A 16034-nucleotide genomic window follows, 5' to 3' on the forward strand; every position below is an offset into this window, starting at 1 on the left:
TACAATATTGCCTTATCTCCTCCCTTAAAGTACTACCTTAAAGGAACAGTTTGACTTTTTGGGAACATTTCTTGTTCCCTTTCTTACCAAGAGTTAGAAGATACCACTCTAATGGTTGTACTGTAGATACAGCAGCCAGTAGCTAACCAGAAACAACAAAACCTTCCTACCAGCACCTTTAAAGCTCATTAATTAACACATCATTATCTTGTTTGTTCAATCTGCTAGAAGAAAGTGTAAAAACAACAAGCTGCCCCTGGTGGATAGGATAATATGTTTGAGCACAGCTGTCCATTGTGGGTGTCTTGTGTAGACATCTACTGTAGGTGACATGCATGTGCATGCAACTGTCTTACCTTAAAACTGGGGATGGTTCGGGGGCTGGTGGGAGACGGAGTGGAGGACTTGGTGGACTTCGGAGTTGAGATCTGGCTATTTGAGACACCATTTACTGTATGGAGACAGACAGTGGGAGGAGATTTGCAAGAGCAAGAGTCTTCTGTGTTTGAGACTGTTGTTATGCCTTCATACCGGCAACAGCCAAAGCCAGAGGCATAAATGTTCACCTGGACTCAAGGATGAACTGGTCAAAAGGTGAAGGTCACTGTGACCTCACAAAACACATAAATTCAATACATTTTAAATAATTTAACAAAATGTAAAAAATGTAACTCAATTTAATTTAAATGAGAACACTGATCTTAATTAAGTTAATTTAATTTAATTAATTTCACAAAATTAAATTAGAGTAAATTTTATTCTATTGGAATAAAATAAGATATAAAGTACATTTATTTAATTGTTGTAATATAATTAAACTAATTTAACAGAGGCATACAACTGCAAGGCGTTTTGTTGTTGTTTTTAAAGTGTGTTTGGAGTGTGTTTGCCAGCAAGCCACTGTTTGACTGATTCATTCTCTCAAGAACAGACTATTTCTGCTTCCCTCTCTCTTGGTTTCTGGCACAAATACAGAGACATAATGCGTCAAACTTTAAATCATAGTCTCTCTTCATCTGCATAAACCCAGTTGAGCTGAAGAAAATCATTTCACACTGCCTACAGGCTGTGCCTTTGTAGTGCTGTTTTAGAGTTGCACATTTTTGTTTTACTGTTAAGTTATAAATTCCCACCAAATTGTCTTCTGGGTATTAAAAGCACTTCTAAATCAATATTTGAGAAAATAATTGAAACAGAGGACATTACTGAATGTTTTTTTTAGTGTAGTTTAACTTGGAGCACCTCAGCTGCTACAGATAAAGAGCCATGTGATGTAACTGTTCAGTGAGGGCAGGATTTAATTGGCACAGCTGAAGAGTGAGTCTAATCATCAGTTCATGGCTTTAGATCAGTGGATTCTGCAGCAGCTAGCTCTCAGATTAGATAGATTAGATAGATGTGTACAGTTCATAGCAGCTCTGTGGCTTAGCCAGAGCAAAGGAGAGAAAGAAGGTCAAAAGAAAGGGAATGTCTCTAGTTTAAATAACTTGAAAACGTTATAATAGATGTAGCCAATTAGCATGTAACATGTGGCATGTCAGCATGTTGAACATAGGTTCAGTTAGCAAGGTGATGCTAACATTTGACAAGTAGCTTAACATGCTCTTGTTTTGTGTATTAGCCTGCTATATTAGCATTGATTTCAACACTACACTGAGGCTGAAGGCAGCTTCATTATTTTTAGAGGTTTCACTCTGAACCTGCCCACACTGATGACAGTGTTATACTGTTATAGTATCCAGAGCCAACATTTATTCACAAGAGAGGAAGAGAACTCAAACTGTGAGAAGCTCATTTTACCCAATTACTATACACTAATTACCAGAGTGAATTGATATGGCAGGTGTTTGACAACGGTAGACTGTATGACCCCATCACCAGCCTCACCTGGGGATTTGATTGGAGACTGACTGGTGGAGTAGTGGACAGGTCGCCTTGCTGCAGTGTCAAAAGCAAAAAAAAAAAAAAAAAAAAAAAAAAAAAAATCATATTACAAGACACTATGAAAGTAGTTCACCTTCCGAGGCAGAACTTCTGGCAGTGCCACTTCAAATTGGCAACCTCTCAAATACCTCTTTTTCAAACTTGGCGTAATGGCTTGTATAACACTAATTAGTCAGCATAATGTCACCATCTCTCAATGCAGCACGCAAATTGCTTAGTCACTCTCACAGCTGTTGAGGGTTTAGGATGAGACTACAAAATAAAAGGCTGTTACTCAGCCTGTCAACCGCTAAACTACTTACATTGTTGCTTTGGCATCAGATAAATGAGTGAAATATATTTTCACACATATAATGTAATAATTTGCAAGACTTGACCGTTCTGATTGTCGGTTGATGAGTTTGTTCTTTCATCTACAGTGTGTGTGTGTGTGTGTGTGTGTGTGTGTGTGTGCGCACAGTCACATGTCTGACCTGCACCAGGGGACTTGCTGCGTCGTGAAGGTCCAGGGCTCTTAGCTGTTCGGTTTGGAGTAGCAGAGCGGCTGTACGATGACTTCAGCACTCTGCATTCTGGAGACACAACACACTCAGGGTCATCATCGCATATATTAACCTTCCTCTATCAACAAACCTTTCTTCACAAAACAGAGTTAATGTAGCACTATTATTCCCTATTCAACGAGCTGCTGTTGGAAATAATAGTACAGGGGATATGGCCCTGGCAATGTTATTTATGTGGGTTGATTTCATGAATGCTGGTCACACTTGATTATGCAGACAGAGAGCAAACAACAAACAACAATGGAAAACACTGTTTAGTCAAAGCAGGTTAAAAAGCACATAGAAACACATAAATTACATGAGAGTTACTTTACCAATACCAAAATGACACTTTATTACTTTCCCTCCCTTTCTGGACCCTTTTTTTAAAATGTAAAAAAAGCCAAACTTCTCCATGGTTAAAGATGCTGTCCAGGTTTTAACCACTAGTAGTGCTATAGAGCAAAACATGACTTGCTTGTTTACAAAAAATGGCACATGGCACCTTTAAATGCTGTCAAACACACAACTGATTTAATTGAATAAATATCTGGTTAGAGAGTACTAAACAAGACCCCAAATCTGACTGGGCATTGTAAGCCATCTTTCAGCTCATGACAGTTTTTTGATACTTGACTTGACAGACACGTTTGTTGGTGCCAGAAAAATTATATTAAGGTACAATACTATATTGATTACTTATGATGATTTCTTACATTTGAGGATAGAATATCCCGATCAGCCCGAGTACAAGAATCATTTACAACATGGCCCCAACTATCATAACATAAGCCCCGTTCTCTTCCTTTATGTACCTCTATTAATTTGAATGATCTCTTACACAGTCCATTTTCTACATTTTTATTCTTTCCATGTTTCAACAGTAGAGTGTGTACTGGACCTATTTTGCAAAAGGAAGAGCAGCTTCTGTACCTTCAGCAGAGAGTACAGTGTGCCTTTTTTGTTCTTTCAAAGACCTAATTTTTAAAAGTGGAGCACAAGAATGTAAGTGGGACGAAATCTCCAAACTACTTCCGAATATGACCCGTCCACCATCACTCATCCGCAGCAGCAAACGCAGTGTATGTGTTAGGATATGTGTCCCTGTTGTTAGCTAACCTGACAAAACAACATAAAAATGCAACAGGATGTCAATACTTTTGTTACTAAAATAAACTCCTTCTTCCTTCCTGTGAGGTTGTCCAGTCTTGGCTGACATGCTGTGGTGCTGTGACAGTGAATGGATCTGCTGGTTTAAAGAGGTCATGTCCTGCCTATGTGCTCTAAAACTTTCACTACTTTTTCAGCAAGATAAAGGAGAGATACCCGACAGAGGGTGTGCATTATATAATAATAATATGTGAACAATAAATACAGTACAGAACATGAATGCAACTGTGGCATACATGAATAAAATTTCACATAGATAAAAATGCAACCACTTTTCCCTAACTGACAGCAAGGATGTGTGTGTGGAAATGTGTAGCACCAATGTTTTTTGTTGATTCTGGACTATTTGTTAAATAAACTGTAATAAAAAAACTAAAATCTACTTTCCACAATCAAAATTATAATAATCTGGATTAAACTGGTCGTATAACAATTGGGTCTTAATTTATACACACAGATGTTATATCCTGCTGTCAATTTCCGAAAGGAAAGAGTGTGCAAGCACTTGTGAGAGAAGAATTGTGGGGAAGGAGACTGAGGCTAACCCACACACACACACACACACACACACACACACACACACACCAGGAGACGGATGTTTAGTTAGTCTTAGTCAGGCCTACCAGTCATAAAGGCTGTGGAAGCCTTACCGCTGTGATCCAACACAAAGTCATCCTGGGCATAGCGGTACTTCTCTGGGCCACACGCTATGAACACATCATCGTCCCCAAAGAAGTCCTGCAGGCAGGTAATCTGGAGGAGGAAGGGGGAGGAGAGAGGAAAGGTAAAACAGATTATTCATTAGGGTGTAATATTCGTTTGCCTCTTTTGATATGCAGAAGTGGAGGTGAAAGAGGTGATTGGATCCTTTACACAAACAGTAATACAACAATGTAAAAATACAAAATGACAGAGTTCTGCATTATACATTTTATTTACACTTTTTTAGCTTACTATCAAGTCCATGTGTTCCTTGTAGCCGATTTTTTCTGTCACCTGGTCAGACCCATACCACAGTGAATTTTAAGATACTATTACTTGGGGAGTCATACATTTTACAGATGGTGGCTTTAAAGATTTTAATACGCATGTGCACAAACACACTGCAATGTGAGTTCCTGTTGAAGGTTTTACTCCTTTTTACAGGTGGTGGCGGTGAACAGCAAAAACAGAGCAAATTGATGCAGACTAAGCTAAAAAACATGGATATACACAAAAAAAAAATCTGATGAGTGGAACTCAACTAATTTATATTGTTTTGTAGTTTAACCTATAGAAACTCATCATCTTTTGTATGCTTAGGTTGTAAAGCCTTACTCTGCACAGTAACAATACAACAATACAGTGCAATAAAAAGTATCTTGTATCTTGCACAAATTGAATATAATTGTGCTACAAGTGCAAGTTAACAGTTTCTATCATAAGGCATGGATTATTGATTTTGGTTCACCAGTGTTACCAGTTCCAGGGATTCACATGATTCTGCGTTATTTTACATGATCCTACTGGCGTACAGTCATTTCACTGTACAAGAGTAACTGCTAACAGTAGTTAAAATGACTTTGCTCTGTGCAGGCTGAGCCAATTAAAATCAGCCTGAGTGATGCGTGTGGTAGAATAAGGTTATGACTGTGTTTGAGTGAACAGTACAGAGACACAGAGCATGTCAACAATGCAAGGTCATAACATCCTGACATGCAGAATATACTGCAGAGTCAATGCAGAATCATAGGAAGAAAGCAGTACAGTTAGCGTTTGTGCCGCATGGTAATTTGTCTTGCTTTTTCTATTCTGTCTCACACTGTGATCATCATTTTCTCTGCAGCTCCCGGCATTTTTTCTTTTTACACCCACCACCCACCCCTGGAGATGGAAAGGAGAGTTACTTTTAGGCTACAGTGAGTTGTGCCTACACACACACACACACACACCGCACACACACACACACACACAGCACACAGATTATCCTTCTGTTGCTGTAGGTGGATATGTAGGAGGACAAAGAAGGAAAAGATCCGTTCATTATCCCCCCCCCCCCACATCCCCAAATGCAAGTGCACCCACATACTGGCAGACATATGTACATGCACGTATGCACACACACACACACACACACTTGAAACAAGAGTAAGAGGGGAAGTACACCATGGCCGAAGATTATGGGCAGATGGATCCTCTGGGGGAGATTGGGGGCTGACACAGTGGGGGAAAGTGTGTGTGTGTGTGTGTGTGTGTGTGTGTGTGTGTGTGTGTGTGTGTGTGTGTGTGTGTAATAGAAGAACTGGTGGTCCAGAAAAGCTAAATGGCTACTGATGAACACAAACAACACAGTAAAAAGAAGAGGTGGAGGCTGACGGAGAAGGAAACAGAAATGGAGGAGTGGGAACTCTGATGACTAAAAATGCAAATTATTAGTATTTAAAAACACCAATCAAATATCATACATGTATTTATATCATTCAGTGGACTCAACTACACATCTATTAATAATAAATAAAACAACTCACATGACACTTCTGCATGTCCTACATTCAGACACCATGAATTAAAAATGAACCAGGATTCAGTATCCATAACATTCTCATAAATTATCAAAAACAGTATATCATGGCCTTAATGTGTCCCTTCTGTCTTGTCTGTGAGGCAAATGGATCAGCTTTTTACTCAGCAACAAACCAACGGAAACAGTGAAAACAGAAGAGGAGTGCTTATGCAATGTGTGTGCATACGGAGCTGTGGCACATTATCAGAGGTTCGACATAGCTGGAGTGAATGCCATTCTTTAGATGAGCTCTCACTCTAGAACTTGGCAGCTGATCGCCAACACCATACTGTCGACGCACGGGTGTTAGAATCACCATGGCAACAGCCTACAGGGAACAGTCCAATGTATGTGTCAAAAATGGATGCTGCTGTAGTGCAAGCTATGTCAGCGAGAGACTGATGCATATGGATTCAAGATAATATACCACCAATAAACCAAGACAGTGCCCACACGCTGCTTTCTCTGGTGTGTGGAAGTTATCGATGACAACACTGTCCAGTATTTTTCCACCCACTCAGCGGATTGTGTTGGTATGGAGCTCTCTGGACTGTGATGAAATCAGCTGTAAGAGACCCTTTGTGACAAGTTAAAGGAGTCGATTCAACATTTTGTAAATACACTTATTTGCATGATGGCGGATGTGAAGATGGATACCACTCTCCTATCTGTCTGTAAAATCCTGTGACATACAACCCCTGTTAAATTTTTACAGCTTTTGTGACGATCAACAAACAAGATATAATGTATTCCTTACACTCCCTCTCTCACTCCCTCTCTAACAAACCATAGCACACACATTAACTAAATTAGCTCACAATAATATGAAATGCAATTTGAATCCATGCTTCAAAAGGTCTTCACTAAGTTATCTTGCTGTCGCCCCAGGACATGCTTGTCCCAGCGCCCCTTGAGGCAACAGGCTTATGGTGAAGAAAACGAACTCTGGGCTGTAATATTATTCGGTCATATTTTCATTTTCTTTCACCCCATGCGCACACCTCCCTCTCTCTCTTTCTCTGCAAGCCTAGCACTGCTGTGTCCTGTGATAAAGTACTTTTCAGCCAGACCTGTGATGCTCAGGGGAATGCGGGAAAACGAAGACAAATGGTGCCTGGACAGAGTTTTAAGAGGCAACAATGAAAGGAGGTCAAGGGGTTGAGAAATTTTGTTCCAAGTCTGTGAAATGATGGCATTGTAACTTAGATACAGTTTTAAAACTGCATCATTTACAGTTTCTTGGAAAGTGACAGTTAATTTAAATTAAGGATAAAGCAAATCCTTTGTGAAAAATGTGGAGGTTTTGTTTGTTTTTTGGTGATTATCTATCATTAAAGTGTGAACTTAAGCTAAGGTTTGTGGGGTAAGAGAGTATATAAGTAAAAAATATGAGAACCACCAAAATTGAGAACCACTATTAAACCAAGCGGCAACCTCCAGGGCTGAAAAACGAAGCCAACATTTAAGTTGCAAAACCTGCAGTTCCTCAAACAACCACTTGAGGCTGGCTCCAAGAGTGAGTCAATCCCCATACACTCCCATGTTAAAATCTCCAGCTTTACAGCAGAAAGAAACATGTTTACAGCCTGGTACAAAAAACTGTTTCAGTCCTCATAGCTAATTTCCTCCTTCATGAGGGGGTTTCATAAAACTCAGCCATTCAAGTTTTATTAAGGCTTAAAGTTCTGCATGATTGAGGGAGTGCCACTTAGAGTGACAGGTGAGCAAGCATATGCTTGCCACAAACCAGTATGCACCAAAGTCTCAGCTTCCCACATGACCCACCTCTTTGCCCATTTTTGGATTATCCGGGACTTAAGCTTCAAGACCGCTCTTCAGAAATCTACGGGTGACGCCATGGAGGCTACATCCATCTTTATTTACAGTCTATGTATTTAACATGGTATGCTTAACCTACTAATCTTTTGTCCGTTTTAGGGCAGTGAAAACCAGCTGCAAAAACAACATTGACATATTATCACCTAGTGAACATAAAGATAAAATTCAATCTCTTTTAGCTCTGTTTTTTGTTCTTACCACATCATGAGGGAAATATCTGTCTCTTTAGCTGCTAGATGCTCCACTGTGTTCACCAGCTAGTTGATAACTGTAACTGCCTGCTGTTTGGTGCTGAGCGGGTAGTGTATATTTGGTTATTAGTGATTTTTTGCTAAAATAGCTGCCTGTTGCTGTTGAAAGTGACGATGAGAGGGGTGAGAGTGAACCAAAGAAGTAAGGTTGCAGACTGGACAGCTAAACACTGGAGCTGATACTCTAACTAGAGGTGATAATTCTCTGAAGGTTAATCACTGCAAGCGACACTTTAAACATGACAGCAGTTGGAAATTGTTTTTTGCTGACTTCCTACCTAGCTGCAGTGATGCAGAAGTGTAATCCAGGGTGTCAGTACAGCATGGCATCACTGTGTGGTTACAGGTAAAATAAAATTCTACTGACCAAATGCAGGTGTTAAAATCAAATGAAAATCCTGCACACATCGGCTCTGAGTTCAGACAGAGCACTTACATTGACATTAGCCAACTACCTGGCACATTCAGCAGTGATATTCATGAGGATGATGAAGTGGTTTTAATAATCTGCCTAGCTCTCACTCATTTCTAATGACTGTTGGTAATGATTTGATTCCTCCAACTGCTGCTGCAGATTGATTTCTCCCTCCACCTCCCTGGTTTCCTGCAGTTCTCAGTGCAACATCCAAAGTCACCATCACTTCTGTATCTTGTACATGTGTGTATTTCACATTTCACTGAAACTCGTCTGCTGGCATTCAGATAATGGTTTGTAACAATTTCAATAAATGCAGTAAATGGTAAAACAACTGTGACGTTAATGCGAGTGAAAGGTTGAGCAGATACTGATGCTGCTTTTAAAACATAAATAAGAAACGCAGCGTAACATGAAGAATATGTGAAGAATGGTGCAGAAAAGTGCAACATCTCTGCAGAAGATTACTGGGCACAGAGTAAACGAGTATGAATGTCAGACTGCATTGTCCATGTTTCTCTTTGCTCGTCAACCACTGCCAGGATAAACAGCCAATGGCACTCCATCGCCAGCGCTGTCCTGCTAGGGCTTGTCTCAGCCAATCAGTGAAGTGAACTGTTTGTATTGGCTGGGTGACGTGTCTTGAGGGTAAACTGAAGTTTGCCCTCCAAGACGCGACACCCCCCCCCCCCCCCCCCCCCCCCCTCTCGTATGTCTCACTTTCTCTTGCTCTCACCATCGGTCTGTGCCCTTCATCTTGCCTGCTGTACTTTCTGCCCTGCTTAGCTTGGCAACAGAGGAAATACAGGCCAAGGGCTTAAAGTGTGTTAACATATAAAAGTACGGAATCTGTTTATTAGACCAATTACAAACTTTTACCTTTTTAAACACATTATCACATTAAGTGGAAAATGAACAAAAGGTTTGAACAAATACGAGAGGGGTTTTGACTTTCAAGGCCTGAAAACAATTCCGAAACGTCTGTTATTCAAAAATATTCATTACATATACTGTACCAATACACTGCATCTAGTTCTGAAGGGGAGACAATCTTCTCTTGGTTCACGTGCTTTATAAGGGCTTTGTTCCAAATACAATTGCCACACAACAGCAGGAGCTGAGTATTTAGGGCAGCCGAAAAGACGACAAATGGCCTGAGAAGAGACACACATGAAAGTGGAGGCTCTCCTTGTGATGGCTGACAGGATGATAACTGTAATCATTAGATATCATCAGCCCCATGCAGCTCCAGACCCCTCATTGCTGCTCATCACCCTGAGCCAAATGAGCAAGAGGCAAATAAGGTGGGTGGAGTCCTAAGGGAAAGACAAAAATAAGAGACAGAGAGATCAAAATCTCTGCACCTTTCGCCGTGGGGAAAGTCAGCCTACACACCGCTCCTGCTGTTACAAAGGAAAAGAACCTTCCATGTTACACTACATGTGCATTCTTTACACAAGCTTAAACTCTCACTTAAAACTGTTACTTGAGAACATGCAGATAGCTAGATGCCTATTAAGTCTGTCAGGGTGGTGCTTAAGCTAAAGCCAACCAGGTTATTAACTCTGTTTGAACTCTCACTCACAGATAGAGACTCCTTCCTGAGATGTTTAATTCCTCTGGATTAGAGCAGTAAATCTCAGGCACGTGTAACAACCACAGACAAGGCGGCGGCAGCACGAAAAAGAGCAATGAGAAATCTAAGCCCAGCATTAACTCGCATCTGTGGATTCAATACATTAGCCACAGTAACCATTACCTGCTAAACACTTCGCTTTTTTAAAAAAAAAATTTAAACAAATTCAAGTGTCTTTCAAGCTCTAAAACATTCAACAGTAAACACACAGATGTATAAATAACCAAGAAACCAAGGTACTGAAGAAGAAACATGATGAGCAAGCATGTCTTCTTGGGGTTTTCATAAACGGATGCCATTAATACATGAAGGACATTTCATCTGCAGATAGTGAAGGCGCCTCGGAACAAAATAAGCATAAATTCAAATGGGCAGTTTCCCTACATTTGAGGACAATTTATGGAAACTCCAAGACGGTGCAGTGAACTCTTCCTCACACCAGCCTGTGGCTGGTTAGCCTATCACACATTACACAGCTGTCTGCCTCTCTCTCTCCTTCCAGTCATAGTCACACTCAGAAACAGAGACAGTACAGTACATAACTTCAGGGTGTCTGAATGTACATGAGTGCTTAGCTCTTTATACTCAAACTGCACTGTCTAAGAAGGAGTGAAGGGAGTGGGAGTAAAAGCCTAAACATGCATACACAACTTTTCTCCCAGATGAGCCTCAGTAGATTACCTTACTCATTTAGGAAGTGAGACTTGCAGAATTGCTGAGGGTCAAAGAGATCCACAAGAGAGGCATAAAATTCTTTGTTGCCAATTAACACAATCCTCAGTCTCCAATCAAAACCCAACAAAATTACTGCATTTAAAAAGGCAACTAGGCAATAAATGCTAAAAATATAATATTGCAGTTCCAGTAAAAGCCTCCAGAGATCTGCTTTAATATGTCTTCTAGTATTCTAGTATTCTCTTCTAGTATTGCATGGTTGTGCTACTCCAAGTAAATGAAAACCATCTGTCCTAACAAAAGCATCAATACTCATAAGCCAAGAGTTACACCTAGAGGAGACACTGTTTCATGTGCAAATGAAACTTCACCATCACCATAACAGATACACGCCACAGTTGTCAGGATCACTTTGATGAATCTCATGATCTGCCCTGTGCAAAACTGTTCCTCACATCAATATGCCAGATCTTGCTGAGGCAATAGGGGCTTGCTTGCATGATTAAACTCAAGTAGACAAACAATAGTGTGTGGGCTGGGGTTTGAATGCAGCCTAACCATATCGTGATGTCAACTCTCCTGTTGGGAGAGTGAAAGGCCTGCTGCAAAGACTGGAGGATAGCCAGACTTGGACAAACAAAACAAAACAAAACAAGCGGTTGAGATCACACAGCACACAATGGATGCCCTCCCCTTCTGTAGCCTCCACACGCTCTGCACAGCCGACAGCCCCGTGCCCCCCTGACACCCCCGGCTCTCTGTCGTCTGCAGGCTTTTTGTTTTCCTGTCTGTCCGTGCAGAGTATCATGCCAGCACTTGTGAAAACAGCCACTTTTGCTTTATAAATACAAAGAAGTATGTCTGATTTGCCCACCAAGGCTAAGAGAAAGCATTGATGCAGTGTGTGTGTGTGTGTGTGTGTGTGTGTGTGTGTGTGTGTGTGTGTGTGTGTGTGTAAAAGCCATCTGCTGGGGCAAGGGAGAGGAGTTTTGGATTTGTAGGTTTTTGTTTCCAAAGGCCAAACAGCGACCAAGTTAGACCAAGGCTTGATCGTTTTTGACTTGCTCTGAATCAGTCTGACTGCCAAGCTTTTATTTTGAAAGTCAAGTCAAATTTGTTCACATCAAGCAAAGTTAGAAATGGAGCATTTCAACTTTTTCCTCCCCAGATACTGATTCCAATTCCTCAACTCAGAATATCTGCTGATACATACTACCTACCTGACACGTTTTCTGTCTTCCCCAAATTTAAACAACAGTTCACCTCATGGCATGGAACTCATTTTAATCAAGTTTACTAACCAACAATTATCAACCATCCAATGTTTTATTAAGTTGCTGCATGTTGAGCTCTCAGGGCGCCAAATTCTAGTGATAGAACTAAAATGTGAGAAAAACAAATATGAATCTGATTTAAAGAGCAATGCATAATATATATATATATATATATAGATACAGAATAAACGATATATACTCCTGGTTGGACGGTGCACTGGTGTCAGATGGGGCTGTATGCTAATGACAATACTGAACAATAGGTGGGCATGCAAATTTCATGGCTGTTGACCTAAATGGTGGCGTTTAATCCAGACTTGGCCCTGAAAACAGCTCAAGCTTGACAATCAGAGGGAGCCCTTGTGTGGCCTTGCCTCTAGCTAGTCAGAGAGGGAGACAGTGGTACTAATCTGTCTGTAACCGCCAGCAGGTTTCACCGTCCTGCCAGGAAGGGTAGGCAAATGACAAGATATCATCGCCATCAATATGATGACAGGGTGGGAAGAATTCCGACTCCTTGATGAACATAAACCCTTTAACCGTTGAACCAAGATAACAGCAGCACGTCCATGCTAACACATGGCCTGCACAACGTGGGCTGGTTTAGAGTATTGGGGTCACGGGACCATCATCATTAGGAGTGTGTCATTTGAGGTGATGCCACGATGCATCAGTGTCACGCAAACCAACATCCACCTCCCACTCACACGCAACTGTGCTCCCGAAAGTCAGCAATCCAGGAACCATGAACTCTAGCTGTTTTCTTTATGACATGCTGGGAATGAAAGATTTACTCTTACTCTACAGTCTTTTATCTTATCACTGCTATGAGTACTTCTACAATATATGGTTCTGGTGTTCCTTGAGTTTCCTTTAATAATAATTTTCATAAAGATGCGCGGGGCAACTTTCTCTAAAAAAGGCATGAGTCGTCATGGAGCACATCGTATTTAATGAAACAGCTTTCTTTTCTTGTAACAGGACACAGATCGTAATGAGAAATACTGTAACGTTCTTTTGTGACAAATATGTTTTTTTAAAAAGCTGGAACTTAATATTCCTTTGAAACAAACAAATCATAAGGAAATTGATGAGTGTACTGAGTTAAAGTTTCACTGCTGCTTTCAGGATGTCACTCAAATTTAACCTGTTTGTGAAAGTAATTCTTATTCTAAGCATTTTATCCCCTCTGATATCCATCTGTTCAGTTCTTCTTACCCTTTAGTTACTTTTTTATGGCTTCATTTGTTTGTATAAAAGGTATAAATAAAATTTATACTTCACTGAATCGAGTAGTTAATGATGGAAGTAAAGTTAGCTTCTTTATATCTACTTGTGTTTTGGTAGTTACTCTTAGGACAGTTTGCAATTTGGTCTTGCCTTTGTCTCCTAGGCACAAAAACACGTCTAAGTGCATTTTGTTGGTGACTAAATAAAGAGTTAAGTGAAAAGTTGTAGAGAAAATGACTCAGCTGTTACAGTGCATGGTCACAGACAGATGAATGTCATTATAAATGTCACGCACAGATGATGGATGTTGGTCTGAATTCTTGGCATGAACTCTCTGGTGATGACAACAGAAAATAAGCATTTTTGGAGCATTTTAGATGTAATCTTTTTCATTTTTAGATGGAGTTCTTCCCAGTCTGCCTGCCTGCTGCTGACTCACAGCACGGTGTCACATTCTTTGGGACACGATGAAACTGCTGCAGTGCTCAGACCTGTGAGTGACCTTCAGCTTTTGTTGAGCACACTGTATCCGTGCAGACGCCCTAATGCGCTTGCCTCTAACAATTTCACTCAAATCCACTGACAAGACTGAGTGATAAAGATTGGGAGGTAGAAAAGAAAAGGAGATGAAAAATCTAATTAAACCCAGCAGTTTACGTAATTGAATTTTTTTTCATAAACCAACATTGCTTGTGTAGATTTATACAGCAACTGTCTCTTCAGTTTATTACTGAAAGCACAATACATCCAATTAACTACTGCAAAGATGTAAATAAAAAAAAAAGAAAACACTACATTTGAGCCGACTGTCTAATTATTGGTGCCGAGTCTAATTTGCTCTCCCATTCCTCAGCTTGCGGTGTGTACTGAAAGGGCCTTTAAAGATTTTAAGAAGAGAGACAAGCATTTCAGCCCTTGCAGCTCAGCAGTCTGAATGGTCCAGGTCTCTTTCCAGCCCCTGGTTAATGGGCAGACTGGCTGTCATCCTGATAACATCACTGAGTGAAAAGGATCGTGAAAGGCAAACGTGTTTCAGGATTTTCCTGTTTTTTCGATGCACACTGTTGAGGACAGATGTTTTTGGAAAGAGAGAAACAACGTTGGACTTATCTAAACCTTAAGTCAGATCTGTATCTCTATATATGCTACTTCTGACACCAATGCACACGGAGTACAGTCTTTCCACTTCTTCATTGCTGCTCAGAATGTATGAGATATGTTTAAATTCAGTATGACAGTAGTATGGCTTGACTTGATCAAAACTATTTTTATGGTACAGTATGATACTAACATGTAGACCTGAGAGCTGTGACATGCAGAGTAAAGAATATCTACTTAATGTTTGGACAGGAGGCCACATGTAGGATAGTGGCTTACAACTGTCGACATTTGGCTCTTAAATTATAGTTTAAAGTCTGAATAGTTGAGCTTCCAAGGTTGGGGGACTATCAATAATCATTTCTATAATTTGTTGTGGACGAAAACCTCCTTGAATTAACACTTTTCTTTCTCCACTTAAATTAATTTCATGCGGAATATTGTTTGCAATTTTTGCATTCAATATTGCAAGTTGTGTTTTGCCCTCAACCTTTGTCAATGTCAGATCAAATGTAAGAACCGATTACTCACTCACACACCAGCCACTGAGTATTTATCCATGGAAAAATGGGATTTCCACATCGATCACTAATGTTTTAATAACAATACCCCATAGGTAAAAGGTTAGGTAAGGGGGTTAATGGACATGGGGTTGGCTGAGGTTTGCCAATGCATATCTCAGTCAACTACTAATCTGTTTTTTATAGTAGTCTTGATTTCTTCCCATGTTACACAACTTTTTGTGACACATCATGTGAGGGACGGGGTGCAACACTATGAATGTCTTCTGGGAGAGACTGCCTAAAAGTACGTGCCATTATTCCCATATTTAAACAACACCACCCTCCCCTCCATCACAGCCAGCTTCTCACCCCGTCTTCAAGTGAGGCCACTCAGATCAGGTATAACCATTTTTGTATTTTTTCCTAGCATAACTCGAACCACACAGTACAACAGAGAGCTGCAGAGAAAGAAACTACGTATGTGTAAAAACCTACAGCCAAGATGACACCAGAGAGCAGAAGCCGTCTAATTAATAGAGCCAGGGTTTAGTATGGATCACTTGAAACTGAACCAAAACTAAAGCTGCTTAAATGACAGTAATGTGGACAAGACAGCACTATCTTAGCAATGCAGAGCACATACACAGAAAATGCTGCAAATTCCCATATCATTCAATTTGAATGAGTATTTGACCAAACTTAATGAATTCCCTATTTAATTAAATAAAGTCTGTTGGCTGCTCAAGTATAGTGTCTACACTTCAATGCTTACACTTGCTGCTTCTGTTTTATCACATGGAGCTTCTCCTCTTTGTCGATATTTCTATAGTCCTCTTGAATTATTCCTGAATGATTTCTACATAAAAAAGAGAATTTATCAAGTACTGGGCTGCTAACTGTTCACCAAATTAATGA

The 16034-nt window shown here is 40.3% G+C and overlaps 1 protein-coding gene across 8 annotated transcripts in view; it reads right to left on the bottom strand.

Annotated features, from left to right (window-relative positions):
- The window catches only part of dclk2 (doublecortin like kinase 2), a 42649-nt gene that overhangs the window by 13436 nt on the left and 13179 nt on the right, over positions 1–16034 (bottom strand). For 3 of the 8 annotated variants that reach the window (XM_022738148.1, XM_022738147.1, XM_022738155.1), the window contains exons 3-6: positions 4280–4409; positions 2418–2516; positions 1888–1938; positions 357–451 (exon numbers count right to left, since the gene is read on the bottom strand). In XM_022738148.1, the coding sequence (XP_022593869.1) occupies positions 357–451; positions 1888–1938; positions 2418–2516; positions 4280–4409 (375 nt within the window). The remainder of the gene's footprint in view (positions 1–356; positions 452–1887; positions 1939–2417; positions 2517–4279; positions 4410–16034) is intronic. The other 5 variants (XM_022738154.1, XM_022738152.1, XM_022738151.1 and 2 more) reach the window with 3 other exon arrangements.

This window comes from Seriola dumerili, unplaced genomic scaffold (genome assembly GCF_002260705.1).
Source record: "Seriola dumerili isolate Sdu_G_001 unplaced genomic scaffold, Sdu_1.0 BDQW01000035.1, whole genome shotgun sequence".
Classification (NCBI taxonomy): Eukaryota; Metazoa; Chordata; class Actinopteri; order Carangiformes; family Carangidae; genus Seriola; species Seriola dumerili.